Here is an 18,046-nt window from a genome sequence, read left to right as displayed (position 1 = left end):
CAGGGGACCACAAAGCTGTCTTGACTTTAGAGAACTTAATTTGTAACTAATTTCAATTAAATTTAGTGTAACTACACATATATATATATTTGCTATTAAGTTATTGATTGTTTTTGAATGGATTGCCAATGTACTGTTACACAAAATAATGACTTTTTAGCTTACCATTCCAGGTTCTTTTCACTACTATGAAGGCAACAAAAAGTATACAAAATGTCACATTCTGATTACACCGAACACCTTTTTCATTTATTTAGGCAAAATCTTAATGAAATTATATAAAAGACCCATGATAAACCAAAGCCAGCAGTGTTGGAGGACATTCGAGAAGAAACAGCAGTTAATTCAGTAAGAGAAAGTAAACACACTCAAAACAGTGTCATTACAAGGTAATTTGCCCCAGAATAAGAATGTTTAACATTCCACTTGTTACATAACCAAAATGTGTTGTTAATAACAATAATTGTGAAGATAATAAACATAAAGCAAAAAAGCAAATGAATCCAGACTATTTATATCTATGACAAGAACTGAAAAAATATTTCAGTTATTTTTAGCGGAACACCATTCAGTAGTGGAAAAACCTCAAAGTACAAATGTATATTGTGAAAACAATAAAGTTTAAAAATGTAAAAACTCATATGCTGGAACAGTCTACCCTGTTATTTTCTTCCAAATTACAGTCAAACATGAACAAATTCATTTGGAATGAAATGGGTGTGTCTAAGTAGTTCAGAAGCTAGCATGAACCACACATGGATTGAAATCCTGGTGGCATGCTTTAGAAATTATAATCCTTATTTAAGTAACAACTTCATTCAGTGACATAATTTAGTAACATATAACATATAATATAAAGTTGCACAGTACAGTAGCTTCAGAGTCAAATGAATCATTATGGAGTTGTTGGGTGCCTCATCCTGTTAAGGCACTGTTCCAGTATATGGATGGGCCCAAAGATCTACAATTGAATTCAGACCGTGACATTGCCTGCTGTGGCTGGCTGCTCTGCATTGTGCCATATAACTGGCTGAGACGATTTCAGTTGGCAGGGAAGACAGGCTCATCGCAAATGCACTTTTAACAGGAATGCAAAATAACACTAAAACTTTAAATATGTAACCAATTGTGATGTTAACACAAAATGATTTAATTAACAACAGTATGCAATGATTGTTAACTCTGTTTCTAATGGCAGTTTCTGAGCAACCCTCAAGGATCTGCTGGTGGACCAGTCATACAACAGTTTTGGTATAAATAACATTGCACGCTTAACTTCCGCTATGTGTCAACTCCACTCCTGGTGTAATTCCTGCCTAACACTGTTTTCTGATTATGTACATCAAACACTTCTTATTTCATGGTATTTAACTCTGGCCAGTGAAATACGATGTTTGGGTTTGGTGTTGGTTGTTGGCTGAAAACCAACTGATACACAGTCAGAACAATATTTAAGGAGCTTTGGTAATGTTATACATTAATGCAGTATGACACATTTTAAGATAAGTGATTGGAGCACACATGCTACACAAAAGCAATCTCCAATTGGAATGTGAAAAATTAATATGTACTGGCCACTGACCAGAAACTTTCTGGAGTCAATGTATGATTGGACTGTTCAGATAAGATATGAACGCTATTGAGATTCCGTAAAAAAAAAAAAAAATGACCGCATAAGAGACACGATGACTGGCCGTGATCACGATTCCCAAACCCAAACACACTGTATTTTTGTATAAATATATATATATATACCTATACATATACATATATATATGTATATATATACATAGAATATGATTATTATTATTATTAGTATATAACATATCTGTTAACATCTGCCCTTCTAACTGGAAAAAGCCATACATAGCATGCCTACATGACCATAGTCGTTAAACATTGCATCAGACTGAAATTAAATTGCAACCGCAGAATTTTTTTTTTTTTACATATTGTAAAAGGTGTCACATTAGCTGTACATATTTCACAGAAAATGAAAAACCACATTGCAGGTTTTCAGAAACACTATACATTTGACATTGTCGGTTAACATACTGGTTTCCTGGCATTTTTTCCTCATGTTATAAACTTGACCGGCTCTATGGCAAGTTGGTAAGTAGGCATAATTATCATCACCAATCGCAATCACTTTTTGCTGTGAATCATATTCATATCAACATTGGTGACCAAACGGACAATTCCTTAATAAGGAATTCAATTGAAATGTCATGGTATGTTCTAGCACAAACACTTGTAAGCTGGCTTGTATATTAAAACATTCCTGATTCACAATTGTGTTGTGATCATTTATCTGGAGTTTCAGTCTTCCATATCTGATCATTTTTTCCTTTCTGTTGCTTAAAAACACATGTTCACCGGGCTAGCACTTGAGTGTCAGTGGGAGAGTCTCTAAACACAAACCCCACTATCTGGTATTTGTTTTGATGGACTTTCTTTAATTTCATTTTTAATGTGCGCCGGGTCTGGTCTGGTGTTTGGCGAGTTGTCCTTGTCTGCCACATAACAGACCGTTCTCTTGTGGGAAGAGCACAGTTGGGGAAGCTTTTGTTGCCTCTGAGCATGGTTTGTATGTTGGTCGTTGCCTTAAGAGCCTGTGGCTTTGGGTGATTAAGGACTACGACGGGTTGGTCAGGTCCTGGGCATTTAACTGGCTGATCCTCTTTCAGTGGAATGAGCCAGAATCTTCCTGTGCCTCTTTGGGTTTTCTTTGCCACTTGTGAAAGGGATTTCACTTTAGAGGTCTTCTTGTGTTTTTTCCTCTTCTTGTGCTTAGCTAATTTCCAAGCATCACCATGCCTGCCCTGAGACTGCGATCGCTGCTGCTCCCAGTCTTCATCCAAGCCCTTGTTTTCCGCTCCCGACTTCCTCCTCTTGAGTGAGAGCTTAGGAACCTTGTTCTGGCCCAAGTGGTCCATGTCCGAATTGTTCCGTCCGTTTAAACTGCTGAAAAGGACAGGCCTGGGCATCCAGCTTCCCGTCATCTCTGAAGCTGGTGCGGAGAGCTTGAGAGTCAGCGAGGACGTGTTGGACTCTGAGATCTTCAGCACGGCTCCTTGCGGAATGAACACTGGCACTGAGTCTTCCACAATTTTTGGGCTTTTCTGTTTTGCAGGTGCGTCTGCTGGATTTTTGACCAGGTCACAAGGAGAAATCTTGCTCAGCTGGGGCAGGGAAGTCTGACCCACGAGCGGAGACCTTAGTGCTTCACTGACAAGGCTTGGCGAGCCTGTCTTAATGCTCTCTGTGTTTGTACTCGGATTTCCTTTATTTGTGAGCTTGTGACTTGTTCCCCCTTTAGGGCCTCCATAGGTATCCACTAATGTTGATGTGGGTCTGGTGGACAATATATTTTTAGCATTCCCTTGTTCTGGAGCAGATATGTTCCCATTGTGAGAAATTCCCAGGTTGTTATTTAAAGCCTGCTCCCATCTGATGCCACCTGGGATATCCCCAGGGCCTTGACTAATGGAAAATACTGATGATATGACCGGTAGCTCAGTGGTAGCTGGAGCATCACATGGACCCTTATCCTCAGCAACTTTCTTAGGAATGGCATTGACAAATGGACAACATTTCCCTTTAGACAGCGTACTCTCACGGGGAGTGAAGGAATTACTTGTTGGATGAGATGGATTGCCACAGATTATATTGTCCTTAGGAACAATACGGCAGGGCAGTTTACCAATATTATAGGCTGTTGAGGGTCCAGTGTGTCTGACAACATTCTGCTGGGTGGCATTATTTTGAGTACCCTCAGTAGATAATATGGACTGAGGCTGAAAAGAACTCACAAGTTTGCCTAAACTCTGTGATTTATTTCCCATTTGTGGGCGCACACTCCAGGATGCTTCCTTAGTTGATTTCCCACGAAATCCCCTTACATCCTCACCGGTGTCCTCTTTCACAGCCTCTTGAGCTTCCTTTGAGTGTTTCTTTAACTCTGGAGCCCGATCACGGGATAAACCCAACACAGTTTTCACTGAGGAGAAATCTATTTTTTCCACGGGCTGGTTTACAGTACGAGGCTCTGGATGGGTTACCTTGTTTTCCTGTGGAATGACACTGCACCTGAAGGTGGGCTTGCCTATGCGGCTGTTCTGAACACCGACTTTCCCTGTCTGGACTTCCAAATTTTTCGCAAGTGATTCGTTTTCAGCAGCTTGCTGTGACACTAACTTAAGCTCCAGCTCTTTGGTCCCATTGACTGTTTTTACCTCCACAAGTTCAACGAAGCAGCCAGGGGGTATGTTCATTTCTGGCGAATAAGCGATGGTCAAAGGTTTGTCATGCTGAATGGGTTCATTTAGGGGAGCCAAAAGCTCCACCTGGACCTTGGACAAACTGCTAGAATGATTCCCCTTTCCAACAGCATCACTGCTGACTGGTGCTTTATTGACCACACTCACAGTTGGCAAGCCTGTGTCTGTGCTCAAAGGCGATGAGTACACGTGCGTTTTGGTTGAGTGGGACTGCTGTTCCAAATTAAGCCTTCTCTTGGCGGCTCTGTACGAGGCTTTATATTCAAAAACCTTGTGAACCCGTTGAGTGTGCTTCACGATGTAGTCATTTCTCACAGCGCCATAGGGGCAAAACTGGCACTTGAAGGGGAAGGAGCCAGTGTGCTTAACAAGATGGCGTTGAGATTCCCCTCTGGTGTACGAGACGTGGTTGCAGTAAGAGCAAGAGAAGGTCATTTCCACGTGCTGCAAGGCATGCTTATTGAACTGATCCATGTCTCTTGACGAAAAGCGACATTTGTCACAAGAAAATCTGTTCAGAATTGCATTACTTTTAGGCAAGGCTGGAGATTTTTCTAAATTGATTTTCTTTGCTGTTTTCTCTACAAAAGAAATGAAGACATTCTGATGCTGACTGACTGGATTCATGTCAGTAGAATCACTTCAGCACTCTAGCACATATACTGCCTGAAGGTTCACTGTTAAATCATCATTCAGAGGCAAAAAAAACAACTAAAAACCAAAACATCTTCATGTATAATGATCACATTTTCTCACTCTGATTGAAAGTGTTTGCAGTATACTCTTGCCTCGCTCCTCCTTCAAAAAGTGTCACTTTGTCTGTTCATCCACCTGTGTAGTCAGAATCCAACTGAAAGAAAGAGAAAATGTTTTAGCTATTTTCCTTAAGCATCACAGCATATAAACAAGTATGTCACAGCAAACTGACTACAATCAGAGCAAGATCTGCATACAGTGACCTGAATAATAATGCACGCACTTACTCCAAACTGCTTGTCATGTACACTCGTACAGGACTCGTACACCCAGGTTTTCTAGTTTCCAAAGGTCTCAGAAATGTTTCGATTGAGGTTATCGCTACCTTGACCTGCCTGTACACATTACTCAAATTCATTCTGTGGTTTTCCAAAATTGGAATGTGGCAGATTTCTATTCAAGAAGCTACTCGTATTCAGACCTGTTTTGCAACCGAGTACTGAGAACGGAGTATCAATTCCAGCTTTGTAATGAATTATAGCTATAGACTATACCTTTATAGTTTTGGCCCTTTATCATTACAACAGGAAAAACAGAGAAAACTGCCATCAAACACAATCAATTTCACTATGAGAGCCACATGCCATAAAATTCATAGCAACTCTTAGCAACTTGCAGGAATACTTACAGGTTACGAACAGGTTCTTATAGACTATAGAGAATTCACAAAATACATGAACTGAAAGTAATATTGCATACAGATTTCCCTAACCAAGCAAGAATGTGGTCTGAAATTTTCTTTCATATTTATGAAATGTAATCTCTTCCCACATCTTTTCCCATGCAAAACAGGTGTTCCATATCTCTTCCCACAGGTTCTGTTTTATTTTAGTTTATTACACAACCCAATGATTCATATATGAAATGAAAAACTATTTCTTATTCACTCCAAAATACCACATATTAATTTTATTGCCTTCCATGATGAACTCCCCACCCATTTAATTTTAAAATATATTTTTCAATGATCCCACAAGAATTAGCAGTGTTCATAAAAGGCAGTCGACAAAATAATACCATATTCCATTATTATCATAGGAAAACTATAGAAGGTGCCATGCCATTTTAACAACAATTCAACACAGTGATGTGTAATGGTAATAATTCATATTAATTACAAAAAACTGTTTTAAGTTAAATGTTTGCATTTTTTAAAACAGGAAATTAAACTTATCAGACTTATATTTAGTCTTAATAAGTCTTCTGGTGCTGTAGCCTATCTAATAAGAGGTTTTGATGTGTTGTGTGTTCAGAGATGCTCTTCTGCATACCACTGTGGTTATTTGCGTTACTGTCACTTTCCTGTCAGCTTCGACCAGTCTGGCACTTCTATTCTAACCTCTCTCATTAATAAGCCCACAGAAATGCTGCTCAGTGGATGTTTTTTGTTTTGAGATCAGCAGTTTCAGAGAGACTCAAACCCCCATGCCTGGCACCAAAACCACTTGCCACATTGGACAGTGAGTGAGACTGGGCTGATGCTACTGTCAGTGTGGTATGGGATGTAATCTAGCTACTAGCGTTTCCTGCATGCGACAACGTTGTCGAACATAAAGGTCAGTGTAGAACTTCAGATTCACATTGATGTTAGCATTGTGTCTCACCATGTTAAGTCTATGGACTATTCATTGTCAAAATGTACAATTTTGAGGTCTAATTCAGATTTAATAAAATGTACAGTCATGAAATTAGAAAAAAAACATGTATATTTCTGAATATCTTAAAGGAGCACTGTCACAAGTGTTTCTGTTGATCTTATTTGGATTAAATGCTTAAATTATGCATAGGCATTTTTACAATCATCGTCAGTGAAGCCGTTTCCTAAATATGGGGCAAAACCTCTCAAAACAAACACTGTGTGCAGAACTGCTGCTCACTGGATATTTTTTGTTTTTCACACCATTCTCTGCAAACTCAAGGGACTGTTGTGTGCGAAAATCCCAGGAGATCAGCAGTTACAGAAATATTCAAACCAGCCCGTCTGGCACCAACAATCAAACCACAGTTGAAATGACTGAGCTTAAATTACTTCTGACCCACATGTGCATGATCTTATGCATTTCCCTGCTGCCACACGATTGGCTGATTAGATAATTGCATGAATAAGTAGGTGTTCCAAATAAAGTGCTCAGTGAGTGTATTTTCCCTGCAAAATATAGTGATCATTTGTCAACATACTAGGAGGTTTTATTATACAGAGTACTGCTGCATACTTTGGATCATCGTGGCCAAATGACTTGGCTGAGACATATGACTGAAATAGGCTACGTTTTGCAGATATGCGTAGACAGATTATGCATATACAACTGCGATGAGATGTGTGATGTCTTTTAGGAGAAAAGGGTTTTTTTTAATGGCAATCATTTAAAATGCCAGTGACCTATATATCCAGTTGGCAATGTGTCACAGGCATGTAGGTGGAGCCTTGCAAGAGGGAAAGCTGTGTCTGCCAATGTTCTGAAGCCATCCTACATAATAGCAAATGTAGTATTTTAACAACTAATAGGCTATCAGCAAATCACATTCAATCATTATATTTAGAGATCAGGTATTTTGGCAAAATAAACTTAACAGGACACAAGTGCTATATTTAATCAGTTACAGAGTAACTGAATGTCATTCCCTGATATCTTCTTCTATCTTATTAAATCCCACATCAACTACATTATGATCTATGATCATGAAAAGCATACTAGCTAACTAGACAAACTAGACTACCAAGTTGATCATAATCGTTTGGTTTCATCTTTAACATCCCATCACAGAAGCTAGTGCTGTGAGCTATTGTTAGTCATGGGCAATTAAAAGAAGGGTAAATCCAGGTTTTTAAATATTTGTTGCTGTGCAATAAGCCACATAGCAGCTTTGTGGCATTTTGAAAATCGATATATGAAAATGTATAATCAATATATAAAATTCAATTTTAATATATGACTAGACATTGTCCTATTTTAAAGACTTGTAAATGACTGCTTTATTAATTTCTTATGGAAACTCATAATATTTTCCCCATTACATTACATTAATGGCATTTGGTAGATGCTCTTATCCAGAGCGACATACAGTTGATTAGACTAAGCAGGAGACAATCCTCCCCTGGAGCAATGCAGGGTTAAGGGCCTTGCTCAAGGGCCTGACGGCTGTTCAGATCTTATAGTGGCTACACCGGGGATCGAACCACCGACCTTGCGGTTTCCAGTCATGTACCTTAACCACTACACTACAGGCCGCCCTATCCCATAGGGGGGCCAGCCTGGAGTGACGTTTGTGCGTGTGCCCTCTCTTGCCGAATGGATCTACGAACAAATAGCTTAAAGTTAAGGCATGCTGATATGTCAAGTTCTCTAGGAGGAGATGTATTTTAATGTCTTTTGAAACAAATAAAAACGGAAAATCCTATCAGCAGACTGAGTTCGATTGAATTCATTTTAGTCAAATAAGTGACACATGGCTTGACATTTGTTTCATGTCACAAGGGGGGCAGGAGTAACCTAAGGAGTAAAATATGGTGAAACTTGCTATATACATTCTGTGCACAGATCTAACATTGTGCAATATTTTGCTTACTAAGTTACTAAGTGGTTTTGCTGGAACTGCAAAAATGGCAGAATAATAATAATAATATTAATTTAATCATATACTTAAAGGTACAATAGGTAATTGGCACTCTGAACGGTCAAGAGAGGAATTGCAACAACAAACAACCTCAAACCACAACACTGATTACAAACGCAACAGAACCTGCCGTATTTTCATAGTGTTCTAGTAAGAACCGTACAGTTGACTTTATGAAATCTTGACTTTGGTGTGCTACACAACAATTTATATTTTTTGTCTTTTTTAAGTTTTCACTTTAGCTAACCAACCATATTGTGAGCAAGCAAGTTATTTGGCTACGTAACTAGCTGGCAATATAACTAAGATATGATAGGCTACCACAAACAATGCAAATTACAATTTGAGAGAAATAAAGGTTTAGCTAAACACCAATGTTTGAACATGCTTAGCTAGTTAGAAAACAATACCAGTTCGCTATCAGTAACAACAAGCACATGAGCTATTACTAGTTAGCTTCCCGAATTTACAAATATTCACCAGAAGCACAATGCTTGTGCAATCGCTACTATGTTCGAATTACACTACACAAGTGGATATTTGTAAATTCGTCAAGCTAACTATAGCTAATTTGCTTGTTGCAACCGATAACAAACTGGTATTGTTTTATAACTCTATATGTAGTCTTCACTTGGATAATAAGCAATAGTATACAGAGTTTCAGTGATACTTTAAGACAGCTGGATAAAGTATCAAGTCAAAGGCAAAACAACTAGCAATGTGTCAATTCCACATTTTGATAAACATCAATTGTTCTGTGTGGAAACTTTCACTGACATGTTGACCTTTAAAGCAGGCAAATACACTCTTATATTTCAACATAACGGAGGAAGTATCACACTTTAAGATTTTGTTTATCAGATTTTTCCTGGATAAGCTGACAGCAAATGTGTGATATGTATTCAATAATAGGGTAGATACATGTATGGTGTATCACTTTTTAAAGAGAAGAACCGGCTCTACACTGTGCACTTATTAAAATGAATCTCAAATATAATTTCAGCGTTTTTACAGATCCCACCCCCAAAAATCAGAAATCACACTCTGAACATGTACCATCTTCAAATAACAGTTTGTTTCTAAATGTATCAGATCAAATCTGTTCATTTCTATTAGGCTGCACTAAAGCCTATTCAATCTGATTCTTAAAACCTTAAAATGACACTGAAATTATGTAGTTTGAATCAAGTTAATTGTAAAAAAAAAAAGAAAAAAAAAAGAGTTTATTATCAAGGAATAAAATGATATGAGGTAGGCTACTGTTTAGGCTATTGGCAGTAGCTACACAACATAAACTCCGAATGTCATGCAAAATGTATTAGATGTTACAACATAATATATAAGAAACATTTTTAAGTGAGACAGGCTTTAAAATGATAGCAGGCTATGACAATTTCGCAGCACACACAAAAACACATATAATAACTGTATGCCGAAGCTGTGTGTAAGATGCAATTAAATATCTGAATGATCCTAATGTAGCCTATCAATGTTTTGTTATTGTTATTATGTGCTTAACATGGGTTTGTTCAGTCTTAGGCGAATGACATTATTTAAATGTATCGATACTTCACATTTACATGACATGTAGCGCTATTTGAACTTTGTGTCCCCTAAACTGGACTATAAACACGTAAAACTGAACAGAAAATGTATTCGCGGGAATGCGTTGTAGTACCGCATCTAAAGACATGTCTCAACCACATGCTTACACATTTTCACAAAATACTGCCGAATGCAACAGACGGTCGAAATGCCACTATTTGAAATGTTCAATTCGCTGTAGGCTATGTGTATTTTATATCCATATGACTAGCTACATAAATATGACCAATGTCGCTAACGAACTATTGTACAAGACCGCGTTCTACACAAGACAGTTAATGCACAAAACACATTTACGTAGAAACATAGCTACGCCCCTATGATGTTAGCAAGCTATTAGCGTGAAACAAGAGCGCAAGACAGATCGCCAAACGAAGCTAACAACCCAACTAGCCAAAATGGTTGGAAACCCAAACGATTCGAAGCATAGGCTATCCTGAAAGAAACTAGCCGTAGGCCTACCAGTCGTGGGCCACAGCTATAAACGCTCATTTGCAAGCTGCTCCAATGCAAAATAACCTAGTTCACAAACCTTGAACTACTGTACACGTTGCGCATAACTGTAATTCCCGTATGATCCCTAATCAAACTGGCAAATGGTGTCCTGGGTATTGTCTTCTCTCGTTCTGGAGGAAGAAAAGACAACGGAATGACGTTCACCAACTAGCTTTGATTGGCCAAATTCGCAGCGGAGCAGTAGATCTCTACACCGTACTATACGCTGCATATTTAACCCTTCATTGTCCTCATAAAATTACGAAGAGTGCGTCAACCAGTTTACTCACTACATTTAGGAAAATGTTATAACTGTGTGCCTGTATGCGTGTGTGCGTTCACGCGCGCGTGTTCGTTTTTGGGCCACAATTGTGCTTAATTATATTAGTGAACTCATTACCGCTCTATATCTTATGTCGTCCTGCATCGCACATCTGAGATGATCATATTCATATATATCATATATAGAGCTCATAATTCGGTTGGTTGTTTTGACTTCGTGTTGTTTGAAACGTTTAACAATCGTGTGGTGAAAAGATGTCAATCATTGGAGCGTGGTGAGACCTTGCACAGTGGCAATGTCGTTAACCATAACTCGCTGACGTACGTCCTTAAAACTGAGATTGTGCTCCCTTACACGTAGTGGGAAGATGATCTTTTTCTAGGCGGCGATTGGACACCGCAGTAGATGTCTACTATTACACTGTCGTGGGTACCGTTATATCTGTAATATAAAGGACTTTTTTCAATTCATTTGTACATGCCTGTACAGCCACTGCGGACTAATTCAAATCACTTTAATATCACAAATTGTGCATAGAGTATAGCGTAATGCAAGTTATAAGTATGGTATAAGTTATAACATTGTGCGGTGCAAGTATCTGGATCCACGAATTTCTATTTATGGTAAAACATTCCAAACGAATTTCCAGAACAAACACAACATCCCCTCCCCCAAGAATATTTGAATAGCAGAAGGATACCTTAAAAAGTGTTGTTCTTTCCAGCAGAAACCGGCGCCATTTTCTTGTTAAGTTGTTTGTTAGATGCTATGACGCTGTTAAAACGAATGTGTTTGTGTGTGTTACTGGATTCCTCAAAGAGAACAGACATGCATAATGGCCAAATAGGGCTATTTAAATAAAAAATTAAATGCCTACGTTTATTTATAAAGTGTTGCTGAAATATTTTGTTTTAAAAAATGTATGAGGTAAGACTTGCTTAAAATCCATTCATGCATCCATTTTTCAACTGATCTGAACAAAATATTATTGTGAAAATTATGTTAAGCATGAATGGGATAATTTAAAACAAGAAATAAATTATATGAAGACAATTTGGGCTATATTATGCAGCCTAACAATTTTATAGGGAGGCAGTCACTGGTGATGAATTGGTTGCATTGTCTTTATCCGTCCATGGTTGGTTGTTGGCTGTTTTCACTCGAGCTATGTGATAGATAGACGAGACCATTACATTACAGTCATTTAGCAGACGCTCTTAAAGCAATATGGATGCTAATGGACTACATCAAATTCTGTTCCAAAAAATTAATTCTACAATCGATGGGTAAATGACAATGAGGAGACAATTAAAAGTATACCTGACGAATACTGAATTAAGTTTTTGAAATGCTTGTGGAACGAGGAACATTGGCAGAACAATATTAAAACATTCTAATTGGAATTGTATTAAACATATTTGTATATAATTTTAATAAAACAAATAATTGAACACATAGTCAGGTCCAGAATTATTGGCACCCTTGATGCAAATTAGCAAAAAAGGCTGTATAAATAAACAACACAGATAATTAGCTATATTTTATATCCAAACATATGGGAAAACTATATACTTTTATCCTAATACAATTATTCTAATTTTTCTTTTCTTTTTATTGAGTATTTTTTATGAAAAATGTAGGTGTCAAAACTATTGGCTATATTAAAGATTATTTTAAATAAAACCAAACAAAGTTAAATCTGCTGTAAAATTGTACTTATTTAAGTCTTAAGGAACTGTATTGTGGCCTTCCATCACTTCCTGTTTCCCTAGGGTATAAAAATGAGGTAACACACATGTAAAATCCCTTTGTCATCCATCACCATGGGGAAAGTCAAAAGAGACAGATGGTTGTTGACCTACACAAATCAGGTAATGGGTACAAAAAAAATACATAAATGGTTAAACATACCACTTACCACAGTTAGGGTAATGATCAAAAAGTTTCAAACATCTGGAACAGTTGCAAACTTGCCAGGAAGAGGGCACAAGTGCATGTTGCCCCCACACACAGTGAGGAAGATGGTGAGTTTAGTTGCGTCTTGGAGTCAAAATCAACCATAAGATGCCACCTCCATACCAACAGGCTCTTTGGAAGGGTTGCATGAAGAAAGCCCTTACTGAGAGCAACCAACAAATTCAGCCATGCATCTGGAGTTTGCAAAATGTCATTGGAACTATGACTGGAACAGGGTGCAATGGTCAGATGAGACCAAAATTGAACTTTGTGCCCATGTACACAGTCGGCGTCAAAAAAGGGATGCATACAAGGAAAAGCACCTCATACCTACCGTCAAACATGGATCATTGATGCTTTGGTCTATTTTGCTGCCAGTGGTCCAGGGGCTCTTGTTAAGATCAATGGCATAATGAATTCCACCAAGTACCAGGACATTTTAGCCAAAAACCTGGTTGCCTCTGCCAGGATGCTGAGACTTGGCCGTAGGTGGACCTTCCAACAAGACAATGACCCCAAGCATACTTTAAAATCAACACAGAAATGGTTATTTGAAAACAAAATCAATGTTTTGCAATGGCCATCTCAGTCTCCGGACTTAAACCCTATCAAAAACATGTGGTCTGAATTGAAGAGGGCAGTCCATAAGCGCAAACCTAAGGATATGAAGGATCTTGAAAGCTTCTGCATGGAGGAATGGTCCAAGATCCCTCCAAATGTGTTCTCCAACCTTATTAAACATTATAGAAATAGGCTCAGTGCCATTATGGTATTATTTGTTTTCTACAGTCTTTTTTGCTCATTTTCATCAAGGGTGCCAATAATTCTGGACCTGACTGTACAATCATTATGCTTAAATGTAATCCAACCCACCCATCATTTATCCACTATCCACAAGCACCAAGCGAACTGAAGGTTTTAATTGGTCTCATGACTTGGTGGCCACTGAGACAGTAAGCGAGTATATTGTGACATATACAGTACTGTGCAAAAGTTTTAGGCACGTGTGAAAAAATGCTAAAATAAGAATGCTCTAGTATAGTAATTTTTTTTATCAATTAACAAAATGCATGAACAGAAGTGAATGAACAAAAGAAAAATCTAAAACAAATCAATATTTGGTGTGATCACCCATTACCTTCAAAACAGCATCAATTCTTCTAGCTATACTTGCACACAGTTTTGAAGGAACTCAGCAGGTAGGTTGTTCCAAACACGTTGGAAAACTAGCCACAGTTCTTCTGTGGATTTAGGCAGCCTCAAATGCTTCTGTCTCTTCATGTATGTAGGTTGAAACACAATCATTAACTGAAACAGAAACAGCTGTGTAGGAGGATTAAACACGGGTGAGCAACAGCCAAACTCTGCTTCCAAGGTGAGGTTGCTGAAGACAGTTTAATGTAGAAGTCATACACCATGGCACGACTGAGCACAGCAACAGGACAGTTATACAAGGTAGTTATACTGCATCAGCAAGGTCTCTCCCAGGCAGAAATGTCAAGGCAGACAGGGGTTTCCAGATGTGCTGTCCACGCTCTGTTGAAGAAGCACAAAGAAACAGGCAACATTGAGGACCGTAGATGCAGTGGACGGCCAACGAAATTTGGTGCAGCAGATGAAAGACACATGCTTACTTCCTTTCGCAATCGTCCAGCAGTGCCATCAGCTCAGAATTGGCAGAAACCAGTGGGACCCAGGTACACCCATCTACTGTGCGGAGAAGTCTTGTCAGAATTGGTCTTCATGGAAGAATTGCAGACAAAAAGCCATACCTCCGACGTGGAAACAATATCTGCAATGTAGCTTTAATGTTATTTTTGCAGTATAAATAATGTGACCTTGAGGGAAGACAGCTCTCATGACAAATGTGCATAAAAACCTATTGACAAATTGAGTCTGTTCATTCATTTGTTCATTCATTATCCTAACCCGCTTATCCTGAACAGGGTCGCTGGAGCCTATTCCAGCATACATTGGGCAAAAGGCAGGAATACACCCTGGACAGGTCGCCAGTCCATTGCAGGGCAGACACACCGGAGTACCCGGAGGAAACCCACGCAGACATGGGGAGAACATGCAAACTCCGCACAGAGAGGCCCCGGCCGACAGGGATTCGAACCCATGACCCCCTTGCTGTGAAGCGGCAGTGCTACCCACTGCACCATCCGTGCCACCCTAAATTGAGTCTGTTGGCAAAATTAAATTAGTTATTATTTATTATTACTTATTTTTATTCAATTGCTTTGTTTTATTTTCTCTATCTCAATTGCTCAGTTTTGGGATCTCTGGCCTGGACTTTCCTTATTGTATGTCCACTGTAAACATCTTTGTGTGTGTTCCTGCAAAAAGTGCTACAGTGCTACAGTTAATTGAACAATCTCATTTTAAATGGCATTTGCCAAAGGAAATACTGAGATTATTATCATATTCAATAGGGAGTTTGCAGAACTGTTTTAATACAGACACATTTATTTTATGCTGGTCTCAGGTCCAGTCACAGTATCTATATTTGGGCTCAAGCCAAGACTTTGACTAGGCCACTCCAAAACTTACATTTTACTTATTTTCAGCCATTCAGATGTGCACAACTGAATTACACTTCAGCTTGCAGACAGCTCTATAGGACATTCTCCCTCAGAATTTTCTGCTACAGAGCAGAATTCATAGGTCCTTCAATAATGGCAAGTCTCTCCTCTTAACCCCTAAAGTCTCACCGAGGGCCAGGCTGGTGAAGGTTTTTTTTTTTGTTGCATTTATTAATTTTTTTTCAGGGTGCAATTTTCAATCATGATGGTAACAGGATATACGGATTGAAATATTTAAAACTCATGGTTCTATTTGTATAACCTATTTTAAGATGCTATTGCTTTAGTGACAACAGTTTTTTGTGGGTGGTAAAACAAGTGTGGGGGACCTCACAATCTCTGCATTCTGGAAATCCACATCCTACAAGAAATAAGATAATGTCTTATGTTATGTTCATGACCATGAACCATGATGGGAGCCTCCCTGACTCCCAAGAGGTCATCAGTGTTGATGGGACATTGTCCTGCTTTGTTATAAGGAAGCAGGTGACCATGAATTTTGACCAGTGGTGGCTGGTGGCGCCAGGTTTTCCCTTCAGGCCCGCTCCAGATGCAGCTTGTACCATTCAGATATTTAAGACAGAACACATTTGTCAGAGCATGTACATACAGTGTACACAAAAGATACACTAATAATAATTTAAAAAAATTACAGAACTTAAAATGTTTTGGAAGAAAAATGTTTTTATAGTTTAGAGCTGAATCTCAATGTCTAATTCTTGTGTAAAAAAAATAATTGGTAAAGACATTGACAGGAATTCAAATTACATGTGAGTTTTCCCAAATCTGCATCTGAAGTACCCTCAAGTCTCTCCAAATACAAAAATCTTATAGTTTAGAACTGAATCTCAATTTCTTCTTGCATACAAATGTTGTGTCCCTAAATCTCTCCAAATACATCTGCATATATTTTTCATCCAGGAACATAGATGATCAGAAAAGCTTGTTTTTCTATGAAAATGATACAGAATGTAAAGAAAATTATCCTTCATCTGTTTTATTCACATATGTGAGGTGGAGCGTTGGTGTTAGGCCAAATATAGATACCAGGGTTCCTAAAGGTGTTCGCAAATGACCAGCCACTAAATATGCAAAGCAGACTAAAGGGTAGGCAGGAAAACGAAAAGATAAAAGGAGGAATAACCTCTAACTGAAAACTACCCCAACAGGGAAAAACTTCTCACAAAGGGAAGGATAAAGAAGGTGAACAGATCCCAAACGGGTGGAAAAAGAAAACTTGTCGTTTTAAACTAACAACACAGGGAGAGTAGAATCCCGCAAACACTATTCTCAGTGAAAATAGAAGAGTATTCTAACAAAGGGAGAATTAGACTCCCACAAAGTCTTCCCTTGCTAAAAATAAACTAATACTCTAACAAAGGGCGCGTTAGACTCCACAAACTATTTTGGCAGAGAACCAGTGATACTGTGTGTGCTGTGAGAGGAGAGTTTATCAAGGGTGTGGTCTGATTGCACAGAAATGATTACACCTGTCAGTAAACAGGCTGAAAAGTCTGTCAACCGACCAGACCACCCTCCAGTGGTCCAAACCAGTACTGCACCATGACAATATATGAGAATATGTTATATTATAAAGCATGCCCAAAGTTCCCAAAAACTCTCCAAAAATGATTACTCACACTAATGCCTTCTAACCAAACTACATTACATTTACAATGGAACTTTATTTCAAAATTAGGTTACCAGTATCCCCGTTAGCAGTTACAGGTCTATCTATAGCAAGTCCAAATCCTGTAATTACACACGTCTGTATATTCATTCTGCTATGCGAAAACAGTGATATTCCTAACCTGTCTGTCATGAATATTACATATTATACCATCTTGGAAAGGGTAGGAAACCCCGTACCATGACACTTACCATTTTTTTTACATTAGTTCAGTACTGACCCAATGATGACCCAAAAAATGCATTTACGCATCAATAAGAAGCTGTTCAAGATGACATTCACTTAGATGTAGTCCCAGCAAAAATATAGTTTTCTCAAAAATGGCTGATTACGAAATAAACTTCAACATTAGATATTTGGTTTCATAAATATCCATCCATCCATTATCTGAACCCGCTTATCCTGAACAGGGTCGCAGGGGGGCTGGAGCCCATCTCAGCATACATTGGGCGAAAGGCAGGAATACACCCTGGACAGGTCGCCAGTCCATCGCAGGGCACACACACCATTCACTCACACACTCATACCTATGGGCAATTTAGACTCTCCAATCAGCCTAACCTGCATGTCTTTGGACTGTGGGAGGAAACCGGAGTACCCGGAGAAAACCCACGCGAACATGGGGAGAACATGCGCAGAGAGGCATGTTCCTTGCTGACAGTGCTACCCACTGCACCATCCGTGCCACCATTTCATAAATATGTCGCTATAAAATAATTTGCAAAACAAACTTATGTTTGTACCAAACCGATAGAAATATGTCATCTGGATATGGAATAAA

General features: G+C 38.6%; 1 protein-coding gene across 1 annotated transcript; it reads right to left on the bottom strand.

Moving 5' to 3' along the window:
• Positions 1 to 221: 221 nt before the first annotated feature.
• On the bottom strand, positions 222 to 10,885 carry LOC133134851 (zinc finger protein 518B). The gene is made up of 2 exons (XM_061251352.1): positions 10,789 to 10,885; positions 222 to 5,130 (listed from the first exon to the last, which is right to left on the bottom strand). The coding sequence occupies exon 2, from the start codon at positions 4,905 to 4,907 to the stop codon at positions 2,373 to 2,375; it is 2,535 nt and encodes an 844-aa protein (XP_061107336.1). The 5' UTR covers positions 4,908 to 5,130; positions 10,789 to 10,885; the 3' UTR covers positions 222 to 2,372.
• Positions 10,886 to 18,046: the final 7,161 nt, after the last annotated feature.

Source organism: Conger conger, chromosome 8, assembly GCF_963514075.1.
Source record: "Conger conger chromosome 8, fConCon1.1, whole genome shotgun sequence".
Taxonomy (NCBI): Eukaryota; Metazoa; Chordata; class Actinopteri; order Anguilliformes; family Congridae; genus Conger; species Conger conger.
This window is presented reverse-complemented; position numbering and strand designations above follow the sequence as displayed.

What these genes read in the sequence shown, in the direction of transcription:
- LOC133134851 (XM_061251352.1), bottom strand. Translation starts at nt 4,907, where the DNA reads ATGAATCCAGTCAGTCAGCATCAGAATGTCTTCATTTCTTTTGTAGAG.